Consider the following 25722-nt stretch of genomic DNA (forward strand, 5'->3'; position numbering starts at 1 on the left):
GTGCCGGTACGGCAGCGGGGTTACGTGACGCTGCCAGCTGGGAAGCTAATTCCCTCATCGCAGAGGACAGGTCTGCCGCCCAGTCCGGTCTGCAGGGAACATCCGCATTGGGTTGCGAACTAGGCCCCGGCTGAGAGCAACGGTCACAGAGGCCTGCGTGGTTCTGCTCTGCACTAGCAAAATTTTCTTTGCACACTGTGCAAGTATATGCATGCAACGCTGGAGCGGGACCAGGCCTACGGGATTTCCCCTTTGCTGACATGATATGTGTATGTATCGCAGTAAATTAGTAACCTGAGTTAACTAAACACCAGCGCTATTGTATGTGGAATTGTCAGTCACTATATAAACGAATAAGTGACCTAATACTGCACTCTCTGGCACTTCTACAGAGAGAGATGTGGTATATGAATACTCACATTAACATAACAAACTGTGAAAAATAACAAAGACAGAAAAAACACTGCAGTATACAACTCCTCACACAACCCATACACACAGGATTCGGCACTTTGTTTCCTGCACCTACACCATAAAAGTGAGGTGAGGATAATACAACCTGTCACTGATAACAGTGGAGGCAAAGGGGGGCGATTTCTTTAGCTCCTCTCCGTTTAGCAGGCAGGTAGCAAGTAAGCTAAAATGGCCCCCGCTGTGACACAGGTGGGAGGAGAGGAGCGCTCGCGGCGGGAACCCAGGACAGGCTATTGCCGCGAGCAGGGGGGCGGAGCTTTCTTATACTCCGTCCCCTCCTGGAACCACCAGCGTAACTCTCTAAACGGCGCCTCCTGAGAGAGATATGCTTACGCAAAAAACCATGGTGGTCTAGCGGTTACTCAGCATGAGCTGAGTACTGCTGCCAGGCCTCCGGCGGCGCCCCTCCGCCGGCGGTGTGAGCCGCGACTCCGGCTCCCTCACAAGTGAGAAGCCGCTTACCTGCGCTTCTCCCGGCTGCAGCTCCCTCCAGTGCCTGAGGTGTCTGGTGTGAGCGGCCGACAGGTCCGTCCACCAGACGCCGGGAGAAGCTCTGCCGTCAGCCGCAGCAGCGCTGCGCTGCCGGCTGTGTAAAAATAAAACACACAGCAAAAAAAAAAAAAAAAAACTGAAGTAAATTAGGGCTAAAAATGCCCTCTCCTTAGCGAGGTGCCTGTTCCTCAGAGCACCAAGGAAAAAAACTGGTCTCTGAGGACAGGAAGGGGTATTAGGGGGGCGGAGCCTGGGGCTGCACTAGCCACAAGAAGTTTGTACTCCTTGGTGCCCGGACCTCCAGCCCGGAATACCCATACCCCAGCATCCACCACTGGCCGTAAGAAAAATAAAAATTCTTATACGGATTTGGAATAATTGTACTTTTTTGTTCAAATGGAAGCAAGCGGAAACAACTAGGGCCAGATGTATCAAGCTTCATATTGTGATAAAGTAGAAAGTGATAAACAACCATGCTCCTACCTGTCATTTTTTAAACCCATCCTGTACCTTGGCAGGTAGGAGCTCATTGGCTGGTTGTTTATCACTTTTTGTAAATGTAAATAAAATATACAAAAGGCAGATAACAGTGAACACATTTGTAATTAGTAGCTGCCAAGACAAAGCTGTATAGTACGCTCATTGCCGATTGGACAGAGGAAGAGATTACCATAAAATTTCAATACTCAGGCTACATTTAATACAGGAACTACATCTTCTCGTTAGGGAATGGAGGACAGGCATACATAGAAAACTCCATTTCATGTCTGATTGAAATGAATAGATGCCTAAATCATTTTCAAGAAAACACTTTCTTTAGTTTCCAATGACCGTTCATTAGTCAGTTACAGTTCCATTGTGACCTTCTTTGAGGATAGGACATACCTTGCTCATATTTCATTGATGCTCCACATTTCAATTATAAGAAAATGCACAATTCCTGAACCATTTTTATTTCTTACAGACCTTGTTCATCAGTTTAAACACCAAATAGGTGGTCTATAGCTAGATGTGGTATGGGCACAGGTATTGCATCAGCAAGTCAATTTATGCAGCAATAGTCACAATTTCTGATAGCCTCTACAAGATTTGGTGTGCTCTGTCACAGGTCTGATCCAGACTCAGTTGCAGTTTTGTAGAGGCTGTCACAGGTCTGATCCAGACTCAGTTGCAGTTTTGCTAAATCTCACAATATTGCAACTGGTGTGTGGGGAATTCGCTAAATAGCAAGGACTTTACTGGCTGGAAGCCATGTTCCGGGTCACAGCAGCTGCGTGGAACCTCCCCAAGAGTGGCCTGTACACCCCTGCTTTTCTCCAGGCTGCTCCTTATTTGGGCCTGCCCCCCCAACGGTCCATCACTGCCTCCCCATTAACTGTTCACACACTTGCAGATTTGCTAATGGGTCTATATTAGGCCGAGACCACGTTGGTTTGTGGGCTGTACAATGTACTTCTCAGCTTATTACTACTATAAAGATTATAACAGAAACTTCTTGAAATACTTTTCATTTAAATGCTTTTGTGGTCACTCACCAATACTGGAGGGTTAGCGGTGTGGTGACATGGAAAGGTATTGAAATATTTATGGTCAGAATTCTAAAAGCTAATGCCAGATGATGATATCAGCGAGGGTTCAAAACCCAACCCTGCCCCAAACCCAACCTTTCACAGCCTAACTGTAACCCCCTACCGTGCCCAACTCTAATCCTAAAGAAACTCTCAAATAAAACCCCCATAAAGCTTGTAGGAAATAAAGTTGATCAAGCAAACTTACATTTAAGATTAGTAGGTGACTAGGCTGTGCTGTAAGAATAAAGGTGCCCATACACTAGTAAGATTTATCTTCATATCTGGCTGCTTGAAACAAAAACATTGTTATGGATGAGTGACAGTTTGTCAGTTTTCCCAGCATTTCCAAGCAAATGGTCAACTGTCATTTGCTCTCATCCATAACCATGTTTTTGTTCCAACCTGCCAGATCTGAAGATAAATCTGCGTGTGTATGGCCACCTTTACTGCTAGAAAGGGAATCTACATTGTCTTGCCAGGACACGTATCAATGCTTCCGCCAACAAGTTTGCTCCACAGCTGGTACCCAATTATTATTTTTTTTAATCTTTGAAATAAAAGTAAATCAAAAAACATCCACCAATTGTTTATTTATTTCCTTCTCAGTCTCTGCAACACTGAAAAGCAAAAATGTGACAATCAGCATATTGTAGCAGTACCAATGAACCTAAAGACTGATTAAACCATTGTACAGTGTCTAGAAATGGAAAAAGTTAGCTTCTCCTGACATTAATCACTTGAAGAGATTTTCTGCTCCATAAAATAAGAGGTCAGTCAGAGGGATTAAATCACATACAAAGTTCACAGAAAGGTCTGTTTAAGGCAAAATAAAAATTCATATATTACATCTTTTTTTCTAAGACTATGGATGAATTATTTCGATAGCTAGGCTGCATCCTGATGTACATACAACAGTAAATAGCAAAGTTCTTTCAAGACTGAAATGTAACTATTCTAGATTTTATAGCTACTCATAAGACTGGTGACCATTGGGATTAGGGGTCGTGTTAAAGTCTATGACTTGCGGTACTAACCAGTAGTTGGATAACTATCTAGATTGCGATTCTGAAACACAATAGAGTTAAAGAATAAAGGATCTGTTTAATCTGTTGCTTGTTTCCCACTTTCTATACATACACCAGTCATGTTCTCCCTACTGCCATTATGAGTATGCTACTTACTGTATGTGGGTAAAGGCTTGTGCACGTCATTCCTTTAAAACCTCACATTAATAGATTTGCCATCATTCCCTATACTCTAGTACAGGGGTAGCCAACTCCAGTCCTCGAGAGCTACCAACAGTTAACGTTTTCCAGGTCTCCTCACAAAATCACAAGTGAAGTATTTAGCTCCACCTGTGGATCTTTTAAAATATGTCAGTCAGTAATGAGTGCACCTGTCCACCTGCGAGGTGAGCTGGAAACCGTGAACCGTAGGTAGCTCTTGAGGACTGGAGTTGGCTAACCCTGCTCTATTAAACGTTAGGACAGGCTCTCAAACTAGCATAGGAAATTAAATAATTTATTTTGCAGGTAATAAAAAAAAGGCAAAATAAATGCATGTCTCCATGATTCCACAGAAACGTATCCCATTAATTGAAATATGTAATGTCACCCTGATTTAACAAAGTATAGGAAAACCAACGCTGTACCCTATGTGCAGAATATTTTGGATTAATTTCAAAAAATGTTACGTACATTTTATTAAGAACTGTTCAACTAGGGAGCCCATCTTAGGTCTTCCTCTAAAATATATGAATTTTGGTGACACTACTCATAGGGTTGGGGCTGCATCCAAGTTGAAGAAAAAAAACCTTGGATGTAAAAAAAAAACAAATGACAGCACAAGAGGGGGAGGAGCAAAATGGATCCTCACGGGCTTGCTTCACCCACCTGGATTCAGGCACAGTGGCTTGCTCTGCTCGCCACCTGGTTACTAAAGGCAATAGATGGTGGTATGCATAGTGACAGTGCAAGGTCCACGGCCTTGCTCCTCGCCCCAGTGTCACATGGTTGGGCATGAAAAGGCCCTTTCTCCAAGTTGGATCTAGCATTTTCTGAGCTCAGATTCCCAGAGTTCAACACTGATCTAGAACAAAGATCATGTGACCTGGAAAAAAAGAGAGACTCTTCCCGGCTACTTTCTTAGAACCCCAAGCGGTCGCTGACTGTGGAGATCCAGATATGGGGGCTACGCACTAATAGCTAAAGCTTAGCTGCCTGCCCCCAACTATACTAATAGGTCATTCATTCATTCCTGACCATTAATGTTATATTTAAGGCATTGTCACCCAAATGACGTAGAACTTCAAGTCCTAAGTCAATACAGACAAAAAGATACAAGTATCACTTAAAACAATCGCTCAACACAAACTTTTCTCCAGCATCCGTTCCCAATTGAAGCATACTTATATTAAATAGTTTTCATTTACAGGTAAAAGCTGCACCCAAACTGTAAACTGCTCTGGCTACGATTCAACATAAAAAGCCAGAGATAAAATTAAGAACCAAGGCAAAAAGTTCATCTGCCACAACTTAATCTAAAACATTCTATTAAAAAAATATATATATATAATTAAAACCGAAAAAATTAAATGTTTGCGCTGAATTACTTTCCCAGCCGGTTCTACGCTGCCATTTTAATATATAGCGCCTGTTAAATAGTTCTCCCAAAATGGTGAATTCAAGCGTATGCAGTAGGATATAAAGACACCGTTTCAAGTTCAGTCGGCTTCCGAAAACAGACTGTCCAGTCACACATTAACAGATTTTGCAACGCAGCTTAAAAATTTCCAGCACAGTAGAGATCAGAAAGTTTCAAGTCAAAGGTTTTAATCTCTGCTCATTGTGTATAGAAAGCTCTAAATTATTCTTGGCTAAAAATACAGATTTCTCCAACTCCTGAATCAATCAGGATGTATCTGTGTGAAAACCGTATCCAAACAGCTTAAAATTGTGTGCAAGGTGCTTCTAGAATGAGCAGTAGAGTACAGCATTAAGTTGGGTGGTGTGGCTCGCATGGTACCATCCTTGTTAACCAAATCCACTTTTCCAGCAGTAGAATAATAATAATAAAAAAAGTAAAAAAAAAAAAAAAACAAGATCAATAGGCAACAACACCCTTATAGTTCTAAAGGCTTGGTAGCTGGCAGTAACGTTACCCTTGCTATTGGGTTCTTTGGGGACCCTTTATAACGAACGTGCTCTCTCACAGACAGAACATGCCTTGCATGATTGGGTGTGCATGCAGAGAGATCAGATTTTGAGCATGCTGTCCGGGAAATTTCCTGATTTGTTAGGTCTTCGAACACAGACTTTAACGGTAGTGCAGAGCGAGCCACAGCACTCGGGGGTCTTATAAAAGACTGCTTCAGAATCCTGGAATTCGACCCTGCAGCTACGTGGTCACGCGATGCTGAGGTTGCAGCTACGTGGTCACGCGATGCTGAGGTTACGCGACGGCTGGTGGAAAAGGATGCCTGGTTGACATTAGTCAGAGGCATTGCTGGGGATGGAAATTCTTCACAACTAACGGACTTCACCATTGGCAATCCAGCAGAGCGCGTGTTTTCCACTTTTTTCATCCCCGAAAGGGAATTTATGCGACGAACGGACTGGCGCACAGGTGTACGCTCTAATTTGATGGGGGATTTCATATTTTGAACAGCACTCTGGTCACTTAAGCAGAGCTTATTAAAGTGCTGTATGTGGTCGGAAACCCTGGTGGCTCTACGGGTTGGCACAGCCTTTGGCATAGAATCATGAGAGCTTTGGACAGCAGCCTCTTCGTTGGACATTGAAACAGAGACTATTTTCTGCATTGCAGGTATCTCAGCTGCTTCTCCAGGAACAGGACAGATGGACTTAGACAAGTTCTCAGTTTCACATTCCGGTTTGTGGCTTGCAGTTTCTGTTGTGTCCAAAGAACCGTTTTCTTCCTCAATTTTCAATACGGTTTGCAGGGGTTTGACATGTGGAACAACTTCCAGGAAGTAATCGGAGGACCTTGCCGTTCCAGTATCCTTTTCGTTCACAATATTTCCTAGTGCGCTGAACTTTTGTCTGAATGCAGAGTTATCTACAACACCACCACCACGGTCATCATCTAAACTTTGGCCCTGGATTTCAGGGCATTTATGACCCTCCGAAATACCATCAGTATAGTCCTCGTCTGGAGACTTTGCACATCCGACCACCACATGAAGATCACTTCCCGATTCTGTAAATGCTTTTGTGATCCTCTGTACTGTGATCTTAGCCTCCGTGGTTTCTTCCTCACATAGGGAGTCTTCCTTCTGGTTCTCCTGGCATACTGCTGGGAGACGGAGCAGGTTTTTTGGCATGGAGGGCGGTTTCCTAGCTACGAGAACAGGCTCAGAATAGTAGTTTGCATAGAGGTATCCAGCTAAAGGTGTTCCCTCCTCCCGCGCGTCAACTAGGGGATGAGGTCCGGTCCAGGACATGCGATGACTTAATTCATCAGATTTCTGTGGAGTCAGGAGATTTTCTTCAGATTTGCTTATATTCTTGGAGCCTGTAAAGAATCATAAGTAGAAGCTTATGGTAAATAAGTACAGATTTCTAATTGCATACATATTTACAGCAATGAATGGACAAAATACATGATCATGATGATGCCAGTTAGTACATTAATATGTTAAACCAGACAAGTGGGGCCTCCGGCAATCATGCTAGAAAATGCAGAAACCGCTTTAGTTCTAGACAAGTGCTCCCAATAATACATGGGGACAGCTTAGACAAGACATTCCGTTATCTTATGTGCACAAAAGCCCTATGACATCATCATATAGACTCCCAGCTGCCGCAACTTCCCTCTAACAATCGGCCTATGTCACCTGGGACCCCATTGGTGGTGTGTGCTCATGTGACATCTGCTGCAGTTGATTGTGTCTATGACACCTAGAAATGCAGTTGCTGGATAGAGCACATGAACACTTAAGCTGCTCATCTCGCTTTTTCAGCTGTAGGGAAGGAGATCAGATCAATGAAAATCTGTGTGCGTGCGGCATAGTTTGGATTGCAATTAGGGACCTATGTAGAGTGTGCTTGCACGCTTTTCCCTATGTGCTCCAGCTATCTCCCACAATCCAAATACATTGTTCTGTTACTCGGATGTGGAAATAGGGGCTAATGTGTTGCAAAGATATACGTGGAAAGCTTTGCCGAAACCTGGTAGCGCTACATTGGATTCCCTACCGCAAGTCATTTTAAACAGGTTGGGTAATTAATTCCTAGCAGGGATGCTCTTAACAGCAGAACAATGGATCCCAGTAATATTCATCCTACCCTTAATCTTAACCCTCCCCTCCTGCAACCTCAATAGAAAGAGATAGAAATGGATACAGTTTGGTGCGCCTACAGTGGATGCACCTACAATAGTGACCCCTCACTACAGAAAAAAACAGAAGCAACAAAAACAGATTGAGGTGCTCCCTCTGCTGGCACCTGGTTGAAGGAATATTACGTTCCTGGAGATGGAGAAAAGATCCTCTTCTCCAATATAGATAGATAGGTTGAGGTCAAATACACCTTACGTCCCTCTTAGAGGTATAACGTTCCTCTTCTCCCAATAAACCGACTCTCAAGTAATGGAAAATGGTCAAAGGTCCCTCCGGTTCACAAGGTTGTCCCTCTCGTAGGATGGGTACCAGATGAGATGGAGAATCAGAAAAAATCTGTTTCTCAAAAAGCGCTCAGAACACTTGTGGAGATGGATTCCGGATTTCCCCTCCAAAGTGGGTCAAGGAAGATGTTTAGGTAACCAGTCCAGATCAAAGATGTCCACACATAGTTTAACAACATCCGGAGGGCCGAAGGTTCCCCATACCTGTCTTACAGGGTAGAGCCATCCAAGACCAGACTTTTACAAGCCGAATAAGAAATTTACTATCCATTAACCAGGTAGAGCCTTCAGTATTTTGAATGCTCAAATGATTGTGTATTAAAAAAAAAAAAAAAAAACACAAATGGCTTATGGAAACCTGGCTCTTACCTGCACTTACACAGGGGCTCTGCAGGGAAGAGAGCGCGGATAACTTGGATTCAGGAGCTGGTAATTCTTGGGAGTTGGCGAGTCTCCAGCCAACATTCTGAGAGTGAATGCTGGAGGTAAATCCCGTAGCCTAGAAGGAATCCATTCAATGGAATTAGGGGAACAATTTAGTCAAACTAAGAAAATCGCCAATTAAAATCTGTATACTCAAACTGCATGGAGGATGGCAATTATAAAAGTTATATTCAACTAGGTGATTCATCGCGCCCTCCGGGCGCTCTTCACACCGTTGTGAGGGGCTTCGCCCCATCAGAAGTAGAAGTGTGAGATATAGTTTGAGGGGAGGTGACGTTGGGGGATGCGGGTGGGGCACTGTGCGCATCCCCCTTGGTGGTGGGCAGGCGCTAGGCTGTTTTTTTTGCAGGGGGGGTCTGGCGGAGTATACTACTGTCCTCCCCCCTCCTTACAGCAACAGCTTGTAGCGTGCCCCGGCTCCGTCACCCACATGAACCCGCCCCCCTTCTGACAGAAAGGTGACGTTGGGGGATGCGGGTGGGGCACTGTGCGCATCCCCCTTGGTGGTGGGCAGGCGCAAGGCTGTTTTTTTTGCAGGGGGGGGTCTGGCGGACTATACTACTGTCCTCCCCCCTCCTTACAGCAACAGCCTGTAGCGTGCCCCGGCTCCGTCACCAACATGAACCCGCCCCCCTTCTCACAGAAACCCGACACGCAGATCTGTGTTTGGTGACGGGCGGTAGCCGGCTCAGGGTGCAGTGGTAATATAATAACAGACCCTCGGAAAATGGCTGCCCCCATAATGCTGTATGGGGGCAGCCATTTTCCGACTGTGTTATTATTGGTGCCGGAGCCGGGTACCGTCCGTCGCCCGACACTGATCAGCGGGTCTGGCGGGCGTTTTTTTTTTTATCTGCCTTTGCCGGGGAGCGCTGTGGCAGAAGGGAGCCATGTTGAGAAAGATAATGTGCCGCAGCGCCCCAGATGAGCGTGTCGGGGGGCGGGGACCGGTGTAGCAGAAGGGGGGGGCCTGGTAATGTTGCTGCATGTGTGAGGCAGCAGGGGGGCGGGCGAAATGTCCTGCGGGGCGCTGGGATAATGATGATGTGCCGCAGGCGTGGTCCAGCCGTCGGCCGACCCAGATCAGCGTGTGGGGGGGCGGGGTTAGCCGGGGACCGCTGTGGCAGAAGGGGGGGGGGGCGTGTTAATGTTGAAGGGGGGCGGGTGAAATGCTCGGTGGGGCGGTGGGACGGCGCGCGTATATGAGGGGGGGGGGGGCTGGGCGCACGGTGTGTACAGTGGCGTAACTATAGTCCCGCAGCCCCCACGGTGGCGGGGAGGCGCTAAGAAGGTGTGGGCGCGGGGGTCTGCGGGACTATAGTTACCTGCTGCAGTCCGCCCGCCGGCGCTTCTGGGTGCGGGGAGCCGGGTGGCCGGGTGGCTGGCTACTCCTGTGCCTGGTTTCCCGGCTAGCTGTCAGTGACAGTGTGGCCGGGCCGCTCCCCTTGCTGCTGCCGGACGCTGGGTAGGTGAGATGCTGCTCCTACTTCTAAAAATGCTCCCAACATTGGCTGGCCAGCTGCCAGCGACGCGCACCCCGTCCGCTGGTACCTCCTGCCGCTGGCGCTTCTGTCGGGTCCCGGGCCGGCTCTGGCTGCTAACAAAGTGACACACAGCCATTTTCCGTGTGTCACTTTATGTTAGCAGCCAGAGCCGGCCCGGGACCCGACAGAAGCGCCAGCGGCAGAAGGTACCAGCGGGCGGGGTGCGCGTCGCTGGCAGCCGGACAGCCAATGTTGGGAGCAGCCAATGTTTTATTAGCAGCCGGGAGAGCCGGGGACCAGTCAGAAGCGCCAGTGCTAGGAGGTACCGTACCGGCCTGTGGGGAGTGGTGGGCGGTGGGGGTAGAGTCTGTTAACTCTCTTTGAGGGGGGGGCGCTGCCTAAATATTTGGCAGGGGGGCGAAAAATTTGTAGTTACGCCACTGGGTGTGTAGATGCCTTATGGGCGGGCAGGGGATGAGTGTGTTAGGGGAGGGGTTGTGGGTGGTGAGCAGGCGTGGATGGAGTTAGTGGGCAGGCATGGGGAGTGGTGTGCGAGGAGGGGTGTGTGCTTGTGGAGAACAGTAGGACGGAAGTGCCTTGCTTTTGCAGTGTGGCTGATGGTGGATGGGCCTGTCAATCACCCGTGAAACCCCGCCCACCGTTTGCCACACTGCTTGACTGACAGATCTGGCTAAATATATAAGAGATGTTCTCTAGTGCATGCGACTAACATGTTTCAGCCTATCGGCTGAGGTACAAGGTCTTTAATTGAATTACCAAAGTAGGATCATTGTGGCCAACCATCACATACTCCGTATAGGACAAATGTCAGTGATGAATCTTCTTAGAAAATATATTAAGCTAAGTAATCAGAAGTACCTAGACTAGGGGTTGGGAACAGCATGGCCAAATGTATACACCAATTAGTTCATACAATGAATACTTAGGTGAATTGATCAAATCACTTAATATTTCACATGAACCAGTTGAACATACACATCTGATTTTATTGTTTCGGTTGTCATTTTAGCTATTAAATAATAAACATTTTATATTTAACAATCTTTATTAACTGCTTAACTTTAAAATTATTTAAATAACTTGACATTCTTAGCTACAAGTGGTGGAGTATACACCATTGCCATTTAAGGTACACGCAACATGAGTACATGGGAGGGACTGAGGCAGGCTAATTAGATAGGCTCACTCAGTTCTATTACCCACAATTAGCAATCGCGGATAATAGGATACACCCCCAGGATCAGCATTAGTTGCACTGTAACGGCTTACCACGTCCTTGCTACTTCTTCCCAGGCTGAACCTAAGACGAAGCGAGCGGCGCACCATTTCCTTACGACTTATTTTAGGAGAGAAGCAGCCAGTTTTACCAGACTCCACCCTGGAAGAAATATTGGCAAAATAAATGATACAACAGTAAACAAGGTCATCATGATGTTACGGCAAGGCAACCAGTAGACATTAAAGGGATAGACTCAAGCCATGAGCAACTGCTGGGACCATACAATGCCCATTATTTGCTGCTACAGGCGCTAATTTCTGCTCTTACTGCCAAAACTGCAGGAAACCACACTGGCAGCTACTTGAATTTAGGCCTAAAGTTGAACTGCACAGCAGAGGGTTTTACCTTTGCACCTTCCGGTTCTCACACCTCTTGCTGCGCCTCAGGTTGCCGGAGCTGGAGAGATATTTGGCACTGCTGACTGATGGGGAGTAAGAGGATTCTGAGGTTTCAAGAGAAATACAAGGGCTTCCTTCTGTCTTAGCTTAAAGAAAAGAAAAATTGTCAACCTATATACTAATACCAAATAGATTAATGGCAATATAAAGTCTATGGCTAATGTGCAAACAGGATAAACCGAAAAATGGAGAACACATCCTCTGTGCTTATTTTGCATCAATTATAGGGCATTCTTTTTTATTATAGTTTTAAAAACCAATTATAATATAGCCCGATACGCCAAGAAGGAAATTTGAACAGGAAAACTGTTCACGCAAGGCTGTTTTAGCGGGGCCTCGTTCTCTACTGCTAAATAGCAGAATATACCCTAAGCTTTTTGCAGAACCACACTAAAGCACTATGCCCTGTGCCATCCGTACACCCCCCCCCCCCCCGGTGGAACAACCTGCGGTTATCAATTATCACTGTACACAGAGACCAGAGCTAGTTGGCCAGCATGTCTGAAAGGGGTTCCACAGAAATACACCTTCTTCCTACTAACATTACTTTTGAACCAACAGCAAAGTGTGCCATGTACTTTAAAAATGCTGTTGTGTACAAAGCATTAAAGATTTTTTATCAATTTGAAAAACTTTATCTGGTACTCTGTACACATAACGAAATCACTACAAAAAGAGAGAAAAGGTAAGGCTAATTTTTGATTATAGTTTATTTTACAGCATATTGATACCAATCTATTAAATCTAAGTACATGCAGTACGTTAAAGTACTCTTCTATTACAATATTAATAACAGGCCAAAGCTTACCAGAGGCCGGAGTGGATCCGCCAAAGAGGCTGCTCGGCAAAAGCTCAAAAGCCAGGTTTTGTTTAATGGACTTCCTCTTCTTATTAGAAATCCCCTGCACAGAATCCAAGGGGAGCTTTCTTTTGGTGCTTGGCGTAAGAATTAATGGTGTCACCATGGAACTCAACACTGGAAGGAAGATGCCCGGGGGTGAAGAAAGAAGTTTGGGTTATTATAAAAAGAATAAACTCTGGTTGTAACAATACAATATTAGACATGAGCAGGTGTTAAAAGCTTACGTCACCCTGCAAGAAATGTTATAAAAACACTTTAGAAAGTGTTAAAAGCATTTGTGAGGAATTAAAGCTGCAAGCCATAGTAATCCTTGTTCTATTGCCATGCAAACGTGGTTGAAGTCTAGTAGCTCCAAACATGAAAAGACTTCATATACACCGTCATATATGCAAATTCTCAAGTGATCCAACTGGAATCCTAATAGACTTACGGAGTCGAAGATGGGAGTTCTACTGAAGATGGGATGTTACCAGTAGCAACCACTTTTTAGAAGGTGCTAAAAAAAGCAGAATCTGATTGGTTGCTATGGGCAACATCCCACCTTCAATAGAACTTAAAATGTAACCCTGGATATCAGTTTGGATGCCAATTAAGTCTGAGCACTGAGTCGCCCAGTAATGCCGTGTTTTGTTAGGTTTGTTTTTGCTCCATAAAGAACGCAGCATATATCAATGTATGGGAAACCTTCTCATGTTTTATGGTTCTGTAAGACTGTGCAAGTGTCTAGATGAGCATAGCCTTTTGTTACCATATACCTACCAGTCCTGTCTGTCTGGGGTGTAGAGGAAGGTGTTCTATTAGTTTTAAGTTTATTCAACGCGTCACTAACAAAATCTGAAATGCAAGACATAAACTAAGGTTTTTAAGCAATGGGCTTATTTAAAACACACAAAAATCTAAGACCGTAGAGCAGTGGTTCCCAAGTGTAGTTCTCATGGCACCTCAATAGTAAAGGTTTTAGAGAAATCATGGGTGCCGGACGGGGTCCCGACAGTCATTAACCCGATGTCGGGATCCCGGCTGTTAAAACACTGACAGACGGGTTCCCGACGGCCGTCGGCTATTTCTCCTCGTGGGGGTCCACGACCCCCATAAAGGGAGAATAGAATAGGTGGTTCGCATAGCAAGCCACCGTGCCCGCAGCGTGGTGAGCCCACAAGGGGCTTTGTTGCGCTGGCCACGCTGTCTGAGTCCGGGCAGTCGGGATCATGACTGTTGGAGAAACATACCACACCCGAAATCGCTGAATACAGAAGGACCCACCTTTCTTTATCTGGCCACAGCGAGCCTTAAGACATGGACTGTTAGGGTTCCTTGAGGACCACGTTCGGGAAGCACTGCAGTATAGGCATTTTACCAAAAGCACAGTGGGGGTTTATATGTTAAAGAATGAAACTGGGGCGGTGCAATACAGAGGATGATGGTCTAGCTCAGTGGTACCCAACCTTGGTCCGCAAGTACCCGTTTTCCACCTGTAGATCTTTTCAAATGTGTATGAATGAGTGCACCTGCCAGGTGACCTGGAAAACCTGCTCTGTTGGGGGTACTTGAGGACCAGAGTTGGAAACCACTGGTCAAGCTAAAAGACATATTGGTTCACTGTGCTGTGCGTATGGGCGTTCTGTCAACCACACATATACCCGCAGGAGAGCCAGCAATGGTCGACAGCGCAATGGGCGGTCTCCCCGCCCACTTGTTACGTCCGTTCTGACGGATTGGGCAGCATGTATGGAGAGCACACTGTCTGGTCTGTCTGTAGATATCTGCCAGTGTGTTTCCAGGTTACAACAGTACAACCCTCAGCAAGAGTTCACTCCTGGAGAGCCACTGGTTATTTCGGCTAGGTTCATGGTTTCAACAAGCGTGCTGTCAAAGGCAGCTTCCTAGAACCTTCTCGTTAGCACAGACATAGCGGTCCTGCTTCCATGTTGTGAAAGTCTTTGTAGCAGGTCCAGAGAAAGCAGAATCACGGTTAGTTTAAAGACCGTATTGCTACCAGAGGTAACTGGTTAATCAGTTCAAAGATGCAAGCGATCCACATCATGGCATCTAAACGCATGTGGAAGTACTCCACCTCGCTGTTAAAATGAGATGCAATCGTAGGAATACCTGGATGCTTTCAATGTTGGGTGAAGGGACAACTTTGTGGTGTAAGGCATAGCTACTGAAAAATTTGGCTTCCTCCCACCCCCCGAGATTACCACTCTTGCGATAGCTGGAATGGAACATTCTGAGGCCCTCACATCAATCTGTTGGATGCTCTTTGACATGGGAGTTCTTGGTGCCTTGATTATATTTATGTTCCTTTTTCTTAAGAGTCCCATAGCAGCTCCATAGGGTAACAACACATCAGCACCAAGAATGCTTGTGAAGAGACTACTCTTATTGAGGTTCTTCCCCTCAGCCACCAGAAAAGTGAATCCGGTGTCAGTAATAAATTAGTAAATTAGGGGTGTCTCTTAAATATGGGCCTGCAAGGTTGGAGATTACTTTGATCAACAGAAAAACCAGGTATGGTCAGAAAATTGACCAAACCTCAGAAGAGCAGCCATCTAGAAACAATCACTGAACACCACAAGCACTGTTGTCAGGCCAAAAAGGTAGACCGTAATTTTCTGACCATCCTTGATGTTCATGGACACCAAACTCATGTTCTTTTAACAGGCCACAAAGTTCCAACTTGAACATGCAGCTTGGGGACATAGCATACAGTAATTGTAGAAATCAAATCCAGGGCGGAGAGGTCTACAGTACCTTGTGACAGTATGAAGAGAGTTCAGCAAGGTAGCCGAACATGACTGCACTTGTTACTGAGCTCACTGGGTGAAATGCTGTGCGAGCATCTCTTCCGCAAAAAAAAAAAAAAAAGGGTCTCTAAAACAATTTAAAAATCATCAAATAGTGTGCGATTAAAAAGAAAATGATTTTCAGCAAGATTTGAAGTAGTGTAACGGTTTATTTCTACTGTGCTCCAAATTAGAGTACAAGTTCCTTCAGGCGATTAACAGGAGCTGTGACAGACTTCATTTCCTTCTTGAAGTACATGTGGTTTATATAACAGGTTCTGTACACCAGATGTCACTGTATCACACACACACTTGCTTTTCTAGTCCGGTTCCAACTTATTAATAGCATTATGTGACATACGACAGCAAAAAAACAACAACTTAGCGCAAGTGGTACATGGTGTATGGACACTAAATGTAAGACGACTCACAGGCGGTTGGATGAGCAAAAAGAAAACATGTAATTTACTCATCTATTCTAGACAAGGACCTCTATTCCTATCAGTACTTTAAAGGAAAGCTGGATTGGTTTGGTAGACAGACACAAAGGGAGGAGTTTCAGACCTGGTGTATCAATGTAGCTGCTGTTCAGCTTCTGTCCATGGTTCCTGCGCCCCCAGTTGGGTGACAGATGTATAAGTGGCACTCAGACAGTAAACGCACAGACTGAGAAATCCAGCCTCACCTCACAAATCATAATAAATCTACCCAAAACTGAAATGACAAACTATGATCTGTTGCCCTTACCAATTCACACACTGGCAAAGGGAAACAGAGTAACTTTGGCTATATATTTTCAGTTTGAGAATAGCTGTGCAAAGTATTTTTTTTTTTTTTATTTAATTGTTGCGTAAGCACATAGATCATATGCAAATTACCTTCACCAAATATCAAAAAGTAGCACAACCTTTTTTTAAACCGCGTTCTATATCTGTAAAGAACACATGCATACCAGATTACTTATTTATACCCCATGCAAATTAAATTTGAGCATCAGATATAGGTTAAAGAAAAAAAAAATATATATATATATATATATAAAAAAAAGCATGTTCATCTCAAGAAAAGTGCAAAGATTACCCCCAACGCTTTTCCTCCTCCGTCTCTTCCTCTCTCCGGAAGAGTTTAGATCGCTTTCCTCAGGTCCGGGGGTATCCGTACCCACATCTACACCCAGCATGCCTGGAATTCTCTCAAGGAGGAAGTCTGGCACACAACCTGGAAAGAATTAGATTATACAGAAGTATAAAAGCCAGATTTCACAACTAGGAAGCTTTAGTGCAAACGTGATAAAAAAAAAAAAAAAGAGCACAATTGATGGTGGCAACTGACCAATATCTGCTGCTTGATCTATTAACGTTTTCACAATCGCTGCCTGGACACGCAGCTTCTTCTCTGTGCTGGCAGAGATCTTCTCACTGTCATCCGATTGCAGAAGGTTAGGTGCAAAGATCACGGCCAGATTGCTGCTGTCCATTTTGTTTGCCTCAGATCTGCAAGGGAAGTGATGAACTGGGTGAGTGATGAACCAATTTAGATTGTCTGTGTGTGTTCATTTAAATATGTTCATGTTCTGTGTAACTTATTGTATCAACACAATTAACATATGCATTCAGATTTAGGTTATTGCCAAGTCATTCTTTCTATTGTAAAAGTGAACATAGATGTTGCTTTATAGGATGGATTAAGTTTTATATAAACCAGGGCTCAACAAAACCCGGGGAGCCAGGTTGCCATGGTGAATAAATTGGTCAGGAAGCAGATCAGGCCGGGCAGAGTAGTGGCTTTTGTTAATGGCAACAGCTGGGCAGAGCGGTGGATAACCCACCCAGCACTGGCTGTATCAGAGCAGGTCAGCGGTGTGGCTGTTTCAAAACTCAAGAGGAATAGCAAGTCAATCAGAGCTCGTGGTTCAGCAGCCAATCAGAAACGGCAATGGTAGCCACACCGCGGACCTGATCTGATCCAGCCGGGTGAGTTGTCCCCCTCTCTGACCAGCTGTTTCCATTACCACGCATTGTAGCACAGTGGGGAGGGAGAGAGGGGTAATCCCCCGTGGCATCGAGCATGAAACCTGTAGCAACAAGCGGCACTTGTGAGGCATACCGTGTCATGGGCATTATGGCGTGGGGCATACCGTGTCATGGGCATTACGGCAAGTTGTATATGATGTAATTTTTCCCTGAAAGGACAGAAGACTAGAAGAGGGGGAGTTTGTGCCATCGGCATACGTGTGTGCTCCCCCAAACAACGTATTGCTTTTTAATCCCACCCACCTCATAGATACAGAATGCAAAAACTTGAAAAAGTATCGTAGGATGAGCGCTGTCTGTGTCGGTATAAGGCAGGAGATGAGCATGGTGGCAGAAGTCCTTTCCTGGTCACTGCTCAGATTTTGAGCCTTGTACAGAGCATCCTGGAGATCTACCGGCAGTATGGGCTCCGGTAATTCTCTGAAAAACTGCTTAAGGATGCCGGCAACATCACAGGGAAGAGCATTTGATAGACCGTTATCTCCTTTATCCAGATTGGCCTGATGGAAAAAAATCAGAAAGAAATATAAGGGCCCACTGTCATGATTAATACAACACAATGTCATTGATTTACCAGACACCAGAGTGGTGCTGGAGACTAAAATAAAAAAAAATTAAGAGCAAAAGTTAGTTACACACTGGTGACAAATGATCCAGACTTATTATTGGTCAGGAATAACATTAAAACCCTTGTACAAAGCCTTCCCTACCCAGCATAATGCAGAACAAGTGATGCGGGCCTTGAGCCGGCACATGGCGATGAGAACATCTTCCAGCGCCGGCTATTTCATTGCTGCGAACAGGTCCCGGTTCGCATTGTCCTGAGCAACGCAAGTTCACTGCACCGTGAGCCGGGTTGAATCGGTGTTCAACCCTGCTCACTACCCTGGCTGAAACGCCAGGTTACATGACTCCGGTAATTCAACTGGGTGCATTTCCAACTGCACAATATCTGGAGTTGCTGCCCGTTCATATGCAAAAACCAGAGATATTTAGGGGAGTGCAAAAAATGGTAATAGTTTAAAATGCTCACAGATGTTTTGTTGTAATTGACTTTAGCATAAGTACGGGAGAATTCTGCTTATAAATACACTAATCATACAGTATAAATTCAGATCTTCTTCTGTATGTGCTGGGCATTGTTATTAAAACTGCAGTAAACTGGCTTGCTATGATGACATGCACAATGTATTATGCCCCTTTCCCACTGCAGCTAAAAAAACGGTAAATTGCCGATTTTTAGCGCAATTTACCGTTTTAAGGCTGCAGTGGGAAAGTGCCAGAGTTGAAATACCGTTTAAAGCGAAATGGTATTTCAACCCGTTTTTAAAGCAGAGTCCGACACGGCTAAATAACGTTTAAGAGGCAGTGGGAATGCCTTTTAAACGTTATTTAGCCTCCAGGCAGTCCCAGTGCCTGATGAGACCTAGTAGTTCTCACTTTGTGCATGTGTAATGAGTACACGTGCATAATAAAGAGCCGCTCATTGCATATGTAATGAGCGGCTCATTAGTATGCACATGCACTCATTACATATGCGCAAAGTGAGAACTACTAGTTCTCATCAGGCACTGGGACTGCCTGTACCCCGCATGGACCCCCGCTGCCTTCCCACTGCCCTGCATCCCCGTGCAGGTAAGTACAAGGGGAGGGGAGGTGGGGGCACAGGGCAGGTACGGGGGGTTAGGCACTCTTTACACTGGGGGGGTTAGGCACTGTACATTTTACACGGTTCACTGCAATGGGAATGGTACTTAAATGGTATTTAAAACGGTAATCTGCTGCAGTGGGAATTCTAATACCGTTTTAAATACCATTTAAGATTACCAGTACTTTAAACTGGTCTGCAGTGGGAACGCAGCATTACTGAGGACCTTCAGAGAGCCAATGTCAACATTCTGAATGTCAACACAATGACTATATACCCAGTTGCCAACACAACTGTTGTCTCCCACTAACAGATCCCAATATCTTGCATTATAGGATTTGTTTTCAACGAAGGCTGCTCTTTGAACAGGCACCTCTACAGAACAGGGTGCTATGAAATACAAAACCTCTTGCACATGGAAAATTAAGGCCATAGTTTAAAATCCGCAACTATTGTACCTTTAGCAGTTTCTGTCGTACAACAGATCCAGACTTCCTAAAAAGTCCTTCAGTCTGGGCATGGTCCTCCAAGTACTTACAGACTTCTACCAGGAACCTGGTACAGAAACAAAGTCATCAAAAATTGAAAGACCAAACTATTTGTTGCCGTACTCATGTATGTGTGAATCAAAGCAAAGTTTACCAGTATTAAGAATAAAAACAATCAGTTTGGCTTCTGACCTCTTGAATTGTATAAACTGCATTTACAGGTCAATGTTTGACAAATGTGTAACGAATTGTTACAAGAAACCATAACACTGTTCAGGGTTCGCAAAAACGCGCTATAGCGCGTATTTTACCCCAAAACAGTCCCCGGGGACTCAGCTGTCAAAACTAAAGGGGTCCCCGAGGACGCGCTGTGCAGATTCAGATTCTAGTGTTCACGCTAGGCTTTTTTTCACAGGGCGCTGCGCCCTGCCCCTTTCATAGCTGCCGATTCCCGCCCTGCCCGTTTCTGCCCGCCCTGCATAGTTATTAGCCACTGCCGCGCTAGAAGTCTCCTCCTGCTGACAGTATAAACTGCTAGCGCGGCAGCGTGTGGACAGTCACTCCCCCCTCACCCGCCCCTTAAGTCTGACATGCCGCTCACCTCCTATGGGTTTGAGCGGCTGTCAGCTATTCCACAGAGCGTCTCCCCTCCCCCTGCTGACATGCCGCTCACCTCCTATGGTTTGAGCGGCTGTCAGCTATTCCACAAAGCAAGTCTGTCCGTCCCCTGCCACGCCACGCTGACATGCCGCTCACCTCCTCGTGTGTGAGCGGCTGTCAGCTATTCCAGATGAGATTCTTCCTCCCCCTGCAGCGCTGACAAGCCGCTCAGTGTGACCCAGCTGCACAGTACCCCAGAGGTACCCCCCCCCAGTGTTCATATACTACACAGTACCCCGGAGGTAACCCCCCCCCCCCCTTGTTCTTATACACAGAGATATCTATCTCCTGCAATCAGTGTGACCCGGCTACACAGTACCACAGACGTACCCTGAGCGGCTGTCAGCTATTCCAGGTGAGATCCCTCCTCCCCCCTGCAGCGCTGACATGCCGCTCACCTCCTTGAAGTGGACGGCGTGTCAGCGCCGCAGGGGGGAGGAGGGATGCCCTTTGGAATACCTCACAGGCGCTTACGAAGCTGGCCTTGGCCCGCAGCAGGAGCTGGCACTAGAGCGGGTGCAGCAAGGGGCCATACACTATTCCGCTCTCCTAATCTCCCACAGGTCTGTCCCAGCTCCACCTTCCCTTCTTAACTTTTTCATTCAACAGCTGCCTCTGCGCTGCTCCGTCTGACTCTAGCAGTGGCAGCCCCTGGTTCTTCATCCTGGCACCCTAGCGCACACCCCCCCCCCCCCCTCTATACAACTGTGCAGCTGCTGATTTTCTATTTCAGGGGTCAGTAATGTCAGCACTTTGTTTCATCAGAACCATAAGGTTCTTAGTGATCCCCTGGGTGAGCCCTGCAGTTGCTGCCTGGCATCCCGCACCTCTAAATGTCGGCGATGCTGCAGCGCTGTCCGGATAACAGAATTAGGACACTGGGAGGACATGCAGGGAGCAGAGAAGACCAGAATACTGAGGAGCCGACGAGGGCACAGCTGCTTATGGTGAGTTACTGGCCTGCAGGTGTCTCATACAGAAATGGTGAAGAGGGGGAGGGGATTGTCTGTAGGGAACTGGGAGGATAGTGAAAATTATATATAGGGAGATTTATTAGAGGGGGTCAGTAGTGTAGTGGTGGGTATAGAGGGATCCGTAGTGTAGTGGTGGGTATAGAGGGATCCGTAGTGTAGTGGTGGGTATAGTAGGGTCAGTAGTGTAGAGGTGGGTATAGAGGGATCCATAGTGTAGCGGCGGGTATAGAGGGGTCCGTAGTGGAGTGGTGGGTATAGTAGGGTCAATAGTGTAGCGGTGGGTATAGTAGGGTCAGTAGTGTAGAGGTGGGTATAGAGGGATCCATAGTGTAGCGGTGGCTATAGAGGGGTCAGTAGTGCTGTAATGTGTACTGGGCATAACGGCGTGTGCTGTAATGTGTACTGGGCATAACGGCGTGTGCTGTAATGTGTACTGGGCATAACGGCGTGTGCTGGGCATAACGGTGTGTGCTGTAATGTGTACTGGGCATAACGGTGTGTGCTGTAATGTGTACTGGGCATAACGGTGTGTGCTGTAATGTGTACTGGGCATAACGGTGTGTGCTGTAATGTGTACTGGGCATAACGGTGTGTGCATGTAAAAAAACATGCCCTAAATTTTTAGCGCACTGTATGTATCTTTATGCGAGTCAGCCAATTCATACTCCCCCCCCCCCCCCCCCCCCCCGACCCACATGTGCCATGCTGGGGAGAAGGCGAGGGGAGGCTTTATTCCGTTGGGACCCAGAAAAGGTCAGGTAGGACCCCAATTTTTAGAAGTGAAGGGTCCCCGGGACCCACTTTTTTGGGTGGTTTTCGCGAACACTGACTGTTACTATCATTTCCTCCAGACATGTACTTTTGTTTTAGTATTTAATATAACTATTACTCAAATATTATTGCCATTTCGAATATATTTGTTCTTATTGGTTCTGAGGAAGATCAAAATAGTAACAGAAACATTGCTATTTTAGATTACCATTATTAACGTGTGTCACTCTCCTTTGTGAAACTATACAATTAAATACTAAATTCCTCTATATTTGTCTCTGACCAGACCGTATACATGATGCATACTCACATTGGGATATTCCCATATTCTGGTATACATAATTGCGGCAAGGTCGAAATAGGTGTTCCAAAAACTTTGCCCTAAAGAAAACATAAAAGAAAAAAAAAATAATAAAACAAATATCTCATCTTAACGTTATAGCAATGTATAAAATAGCACAAAAATATATAAAGTAATGTATACACCTCATACACACTCACTTTCATAACCTATTACATGCACAATAATAGGAAAGACCACATAAAATAAATCTTTGTGTTCCAAAAAAAGGCAACAAGGCAAGTAAATACGCCATGGTGTATCTAGTGTTGCACCAGTTTACTTAGAGATGTATCTGAAATATGCCAGTCTGTAGATAACTATACTAAATATTAACCCAGACTAAAAAGAGTTGTGCACATGTCCAGAGGCCTAACAGACACTACCAGAAATACTTTCTGGGATCACTCTGCTTCTGGCATTTTTCAAGGACATAAATCGTCTGGACACAGTGGTCTTTTGTCCTGAAATATGGATGCAGTGTAGGATGGCCATCAACCAAAGTTTTGCTATTGCTTGGATGCTTTAACCAGTACTTTAGATGGTATACAGTCCCTGGGTGGAAAAAAAGTCTAGACAGTGGTCATTACCTGAACCTACTGCATTCATTCAACTATGACAATGTTAAAAAGCCAGGAGTCGTGTCATGCATATTGTCACAGGATAACTGATCTCAACATGTGGAATACAAAAATATAACTGCAGTCTTTGGTATAAGACTGATTTGAAGTGACTATGTTGCTGTTCTTGTGTCTTTCTGCAAGCACAGGCCTGTAATACTGATGAGCAAGTGCTTTGCTGCAGAAGTAAGCCAGTAAGGACGCCTGAGGAGTTATTACAACACAATAACACTACCATAAGGGTGCAGGTTATAGAAAACATTTTTGACAGCACACACATTTGCCGCACAGTGTATGGCACAGAGGAACTACCAGGGGCACATTGGGCAGCATTACCCCCTGCCGTGCTCTCATACTCACAGCACTGGGCAGCATTACCCCCTGCCGTGCTCTCATACTCACAGCACTGGGCAGCATTACCCCCTGCCGTGCTCTCATACTCACAGCACTGGGCAGCATTACCCCCTGCCGTGCTCTCATACTCACAGCACTGGGCAGCATTACCCCCTGCCGTGCTCTCATACTCACAGCACTGGGCAGCATTACCCCCTGCCGTGCTCTCATACTCACAGCACTGGGCAGCATTACCCCCTGCCGTGCTCTCATACTCACAGCACTGGGCAGCATTACCCCCTGCCGTGCTCTCATACTCACAGCACTGGGCAGCATTACCCCCTGCCGTGCTCTCATACTCACAGCACTGGGCAGCATTACCCCCTGCCGTGCTCTCATACTCACAGCACTGGGCAGCATTACCCCCTGCCGTGCTCTCATACTCACAGCACTGGGCAGCATTACCCCCTGCCGTGCTCTCATACTCACAGCACTGGGCAGCATTACCCCCTGCCGTGCTCTCATACTCACAGCACTGGGCAGCATTACCCCCTGCCGTGCTCTCATACTCACAGCACTGAGCACCAGCACCCCCTGGCAGGCTCTCATGAAGCACTGTGCACCAGCACCCCCTGCCATGCTCTCATACTCACAGCGCTGGGCAGCAGCACCCCCCTGCCAGGCTCTGAGCGACGCTTGCTGTTCCAGTGTTTGATCTTGATGCCATATGAGCGCAGTTGCTGGATGACGGTGAGCCTTGCCAGGCTGCCATAGTCCGGGACCGGCTTCATGCTGCCGCTACCTGACACCCCCACCTACCTCCGGCCCGTACCCTGACTCACCTCACCCGCCTCCCTGTGCCCATCCCCCACCTTACCCTGTGCCACCTTCCACTAATCACTTCCACCGTGCCCTCTGCCCCACCGCCACGTACCCCGTGTGCCCCAGCACCTAACCCAAGCACGCTCCTCACTTCCTTCCTACACCCGGCTCACTTGCTTTCCCCTCTGCCCCACGTCTCCCCCCTGTCCCCGGCCTTATGCCCTTATCCCTCTCCTGTCCCGTCCGTTTCCTCTGTCTGTCTCGCTAGTTTCCAGTCCCTCCCGCTCTCTCTGGCTACGTTTTCATTGGTCGCCAGCAAATTCAAACATCAGGCCCCCGGTACCTATGGGAACAGGGCTGCCCCGCGCAGCGCCTGCTCCAAAGCAACATAATTGGCATGACGTGGTAGGGGCGGCGCTGCTGGGCGGGGACAGGCAGCGTTCCGGGCAGCACGTCCGTCACGGGGCAGCCGCTGTGTGTGAGACAGACAGTTACAGTCACGTGCCAGTGTCATATACATTATACTGTCCTCACCTCCTGCAGGGGGGTCCCTCCCTGTACACATAGATTTCAGGTTTTACCCAAATTCCACTCTAGGTTTTTAGGATAGCTGTAACTGATCCCATGCTATGATCAAATTGACTGATATACTAATAAAGTCACCTGTGCTCAAGCATGGCTACCCTTAAATCCTGAAATTCCCGCAGCCAGGGGGCTGGGGGCATGGCTAGAGGCTCACAGAGCCTTTGGGTCATGCCCCCATAGCGGCAAAATGGGGGCGTGGCCTTGCGGGAGAGCCGCGCGTATAGGCCACGCCCCCGAAATTTTCGACGCGTCTACGGCGCGCACAGCTACGTCCCGCCTCCAGCTCAGGCAAAGTTGGGAGGTATGGGTATTAAAGATATCCATGCCTGAGCACAGATGCTTGAATCAAAATGAATGCGGTACTAATTAGGTCACCTGTGCTCAAGGCCTTAACCCCTTGACTGTTATGCTGGGTACACATCTTTAGGAATGGCCATTGACCATTGATTCATAATCATGGATGGTTTATGACTGATGTAGAATAGGTTTTCCATCAATGGGGGAGAACCAGATGGTTTCCCTTCATAGAGGGTTCAGCATAACGAATAGTGTCTCCCCCCCCCCCCCCCCCCCCCAAGGTGCCGGGACACGGAGCAAAGCTCCACCCCCGACACCTGTGAAGCCATGCCCCCAAGTTCTGATTGGCAAGACAGTCAAAGAAAAGCGATGGCCATCGATACGTAAAGCAATCCATGGTCATACATGATATAGTATGAAACCATTGATGACCATTTGCACTATGGCAGTCGTTGATTTTATAGGTGTGTATGCAGTGCTGATGCCAGAGCGCTAGCCGATAAACGGCTTATATTGCTCCTGTTATGGACAGGACCAGGAGGTCGCATCTAATGTGCTGCACCTGCGACCTTCTGATCCCCGCTACTCCCTCCCCTGTTCCCGTTTACCTGATCAGCCTGGGATTGAATGTGTGTACTTAGGGAACCACCGAGTAAAGTTGTGTACACACTTCTGATCAGCCAAGCTGTGTGTGTGT

The 25722-nt window shown here is 46.5% G+C and overlaps 1 protein-coding gene across 4 annotated transcripts; it reads right to left on the reverse strand.

Moving 5' to 3' along the window:
* Positions 1-3110: 3110 nt before the first annotated feature.
* Positions 3111-24594, reverse strand: ARHGAP11A (Rho GTPase activating protein 11A). 4 transcript variants are annotated; one of them, XM_083167719.1, is made up of 13 exons: positions 23975-24594; positions 22339-22409; positions 19594-19690; positions 17731-17987; positions 16787-16947; positions 16535-16672; positions 13428-13502; positions 12615-12782; positions 11754-11892; positions 11399-11507; positions 8550-8679; positions 5987-7070; positions 3111-5956 (listed from the first exon to the last, which is right to left on the reverse strand). In XM_083167719.1, exons 1-13 carry the CDS (start codon positions 24110-24112, stop codon positions 5659-5661), a joined length of 2865 nt encoding a protein of 954 aa, XP_083023845.1. In that variant the 5' UTR covers positions 24113-24594; the 3' UTR covers positions 3111-5658. The 4 variants fall into 4 exon arrangements, with proteins under 4 accessions (XP_083023845.1, XP_083023844.1, XP_083023846.1 ...); XM_083167718.1 differs by having other exon boundaries at positions 3111-7070; XM_083167721.1 differs by lacking the exon at positions 3111-5956 and having other exon boundaries at positions 6911-7070; positions 8560-8679; positions 23975-24593.
* Between the last annotated feature and the right edge of the window lie 1128 nt (positions 24595-25722).

This window comes from Crinia signifera, chromosome 12 (assembly GCF_055691185.1).
Source record: "Crinia signifera chromosome 12, ASM5569118v1, whole genome shotgun sequence".
NCBI lineage: Eukaryota > Metazoa > Chordata > Amphibia > Anura > Myobatrachidae > Crinia > Crinia signifera.

Excerpts from the sequence above, each read along its gene's own strand:
- ARHGAP11A (XM_083167718.1), bottom strand. The coding sequence starts at position 24,112 with ATGAAGCCGGTCCCGGACTATGGCAGCCTGGCAAGGCTCACCGTCATC. Across the intron at positions 19,691-22,338 it reads GAATATGGGAATATCCCAAT|GTTCCTGGTAGAAGTCTGTA; the intron begins GTGAGTATGCAT and ends TTTCTGTACCAG. Across the intron at positions 12,783-13,427 it reads ACCCCAGACAGACAGGACTG|TGTTGAGTTCCATGGTGACA; the intron begins GTAGGTATATGG and ends TCTTCCTTCCAG.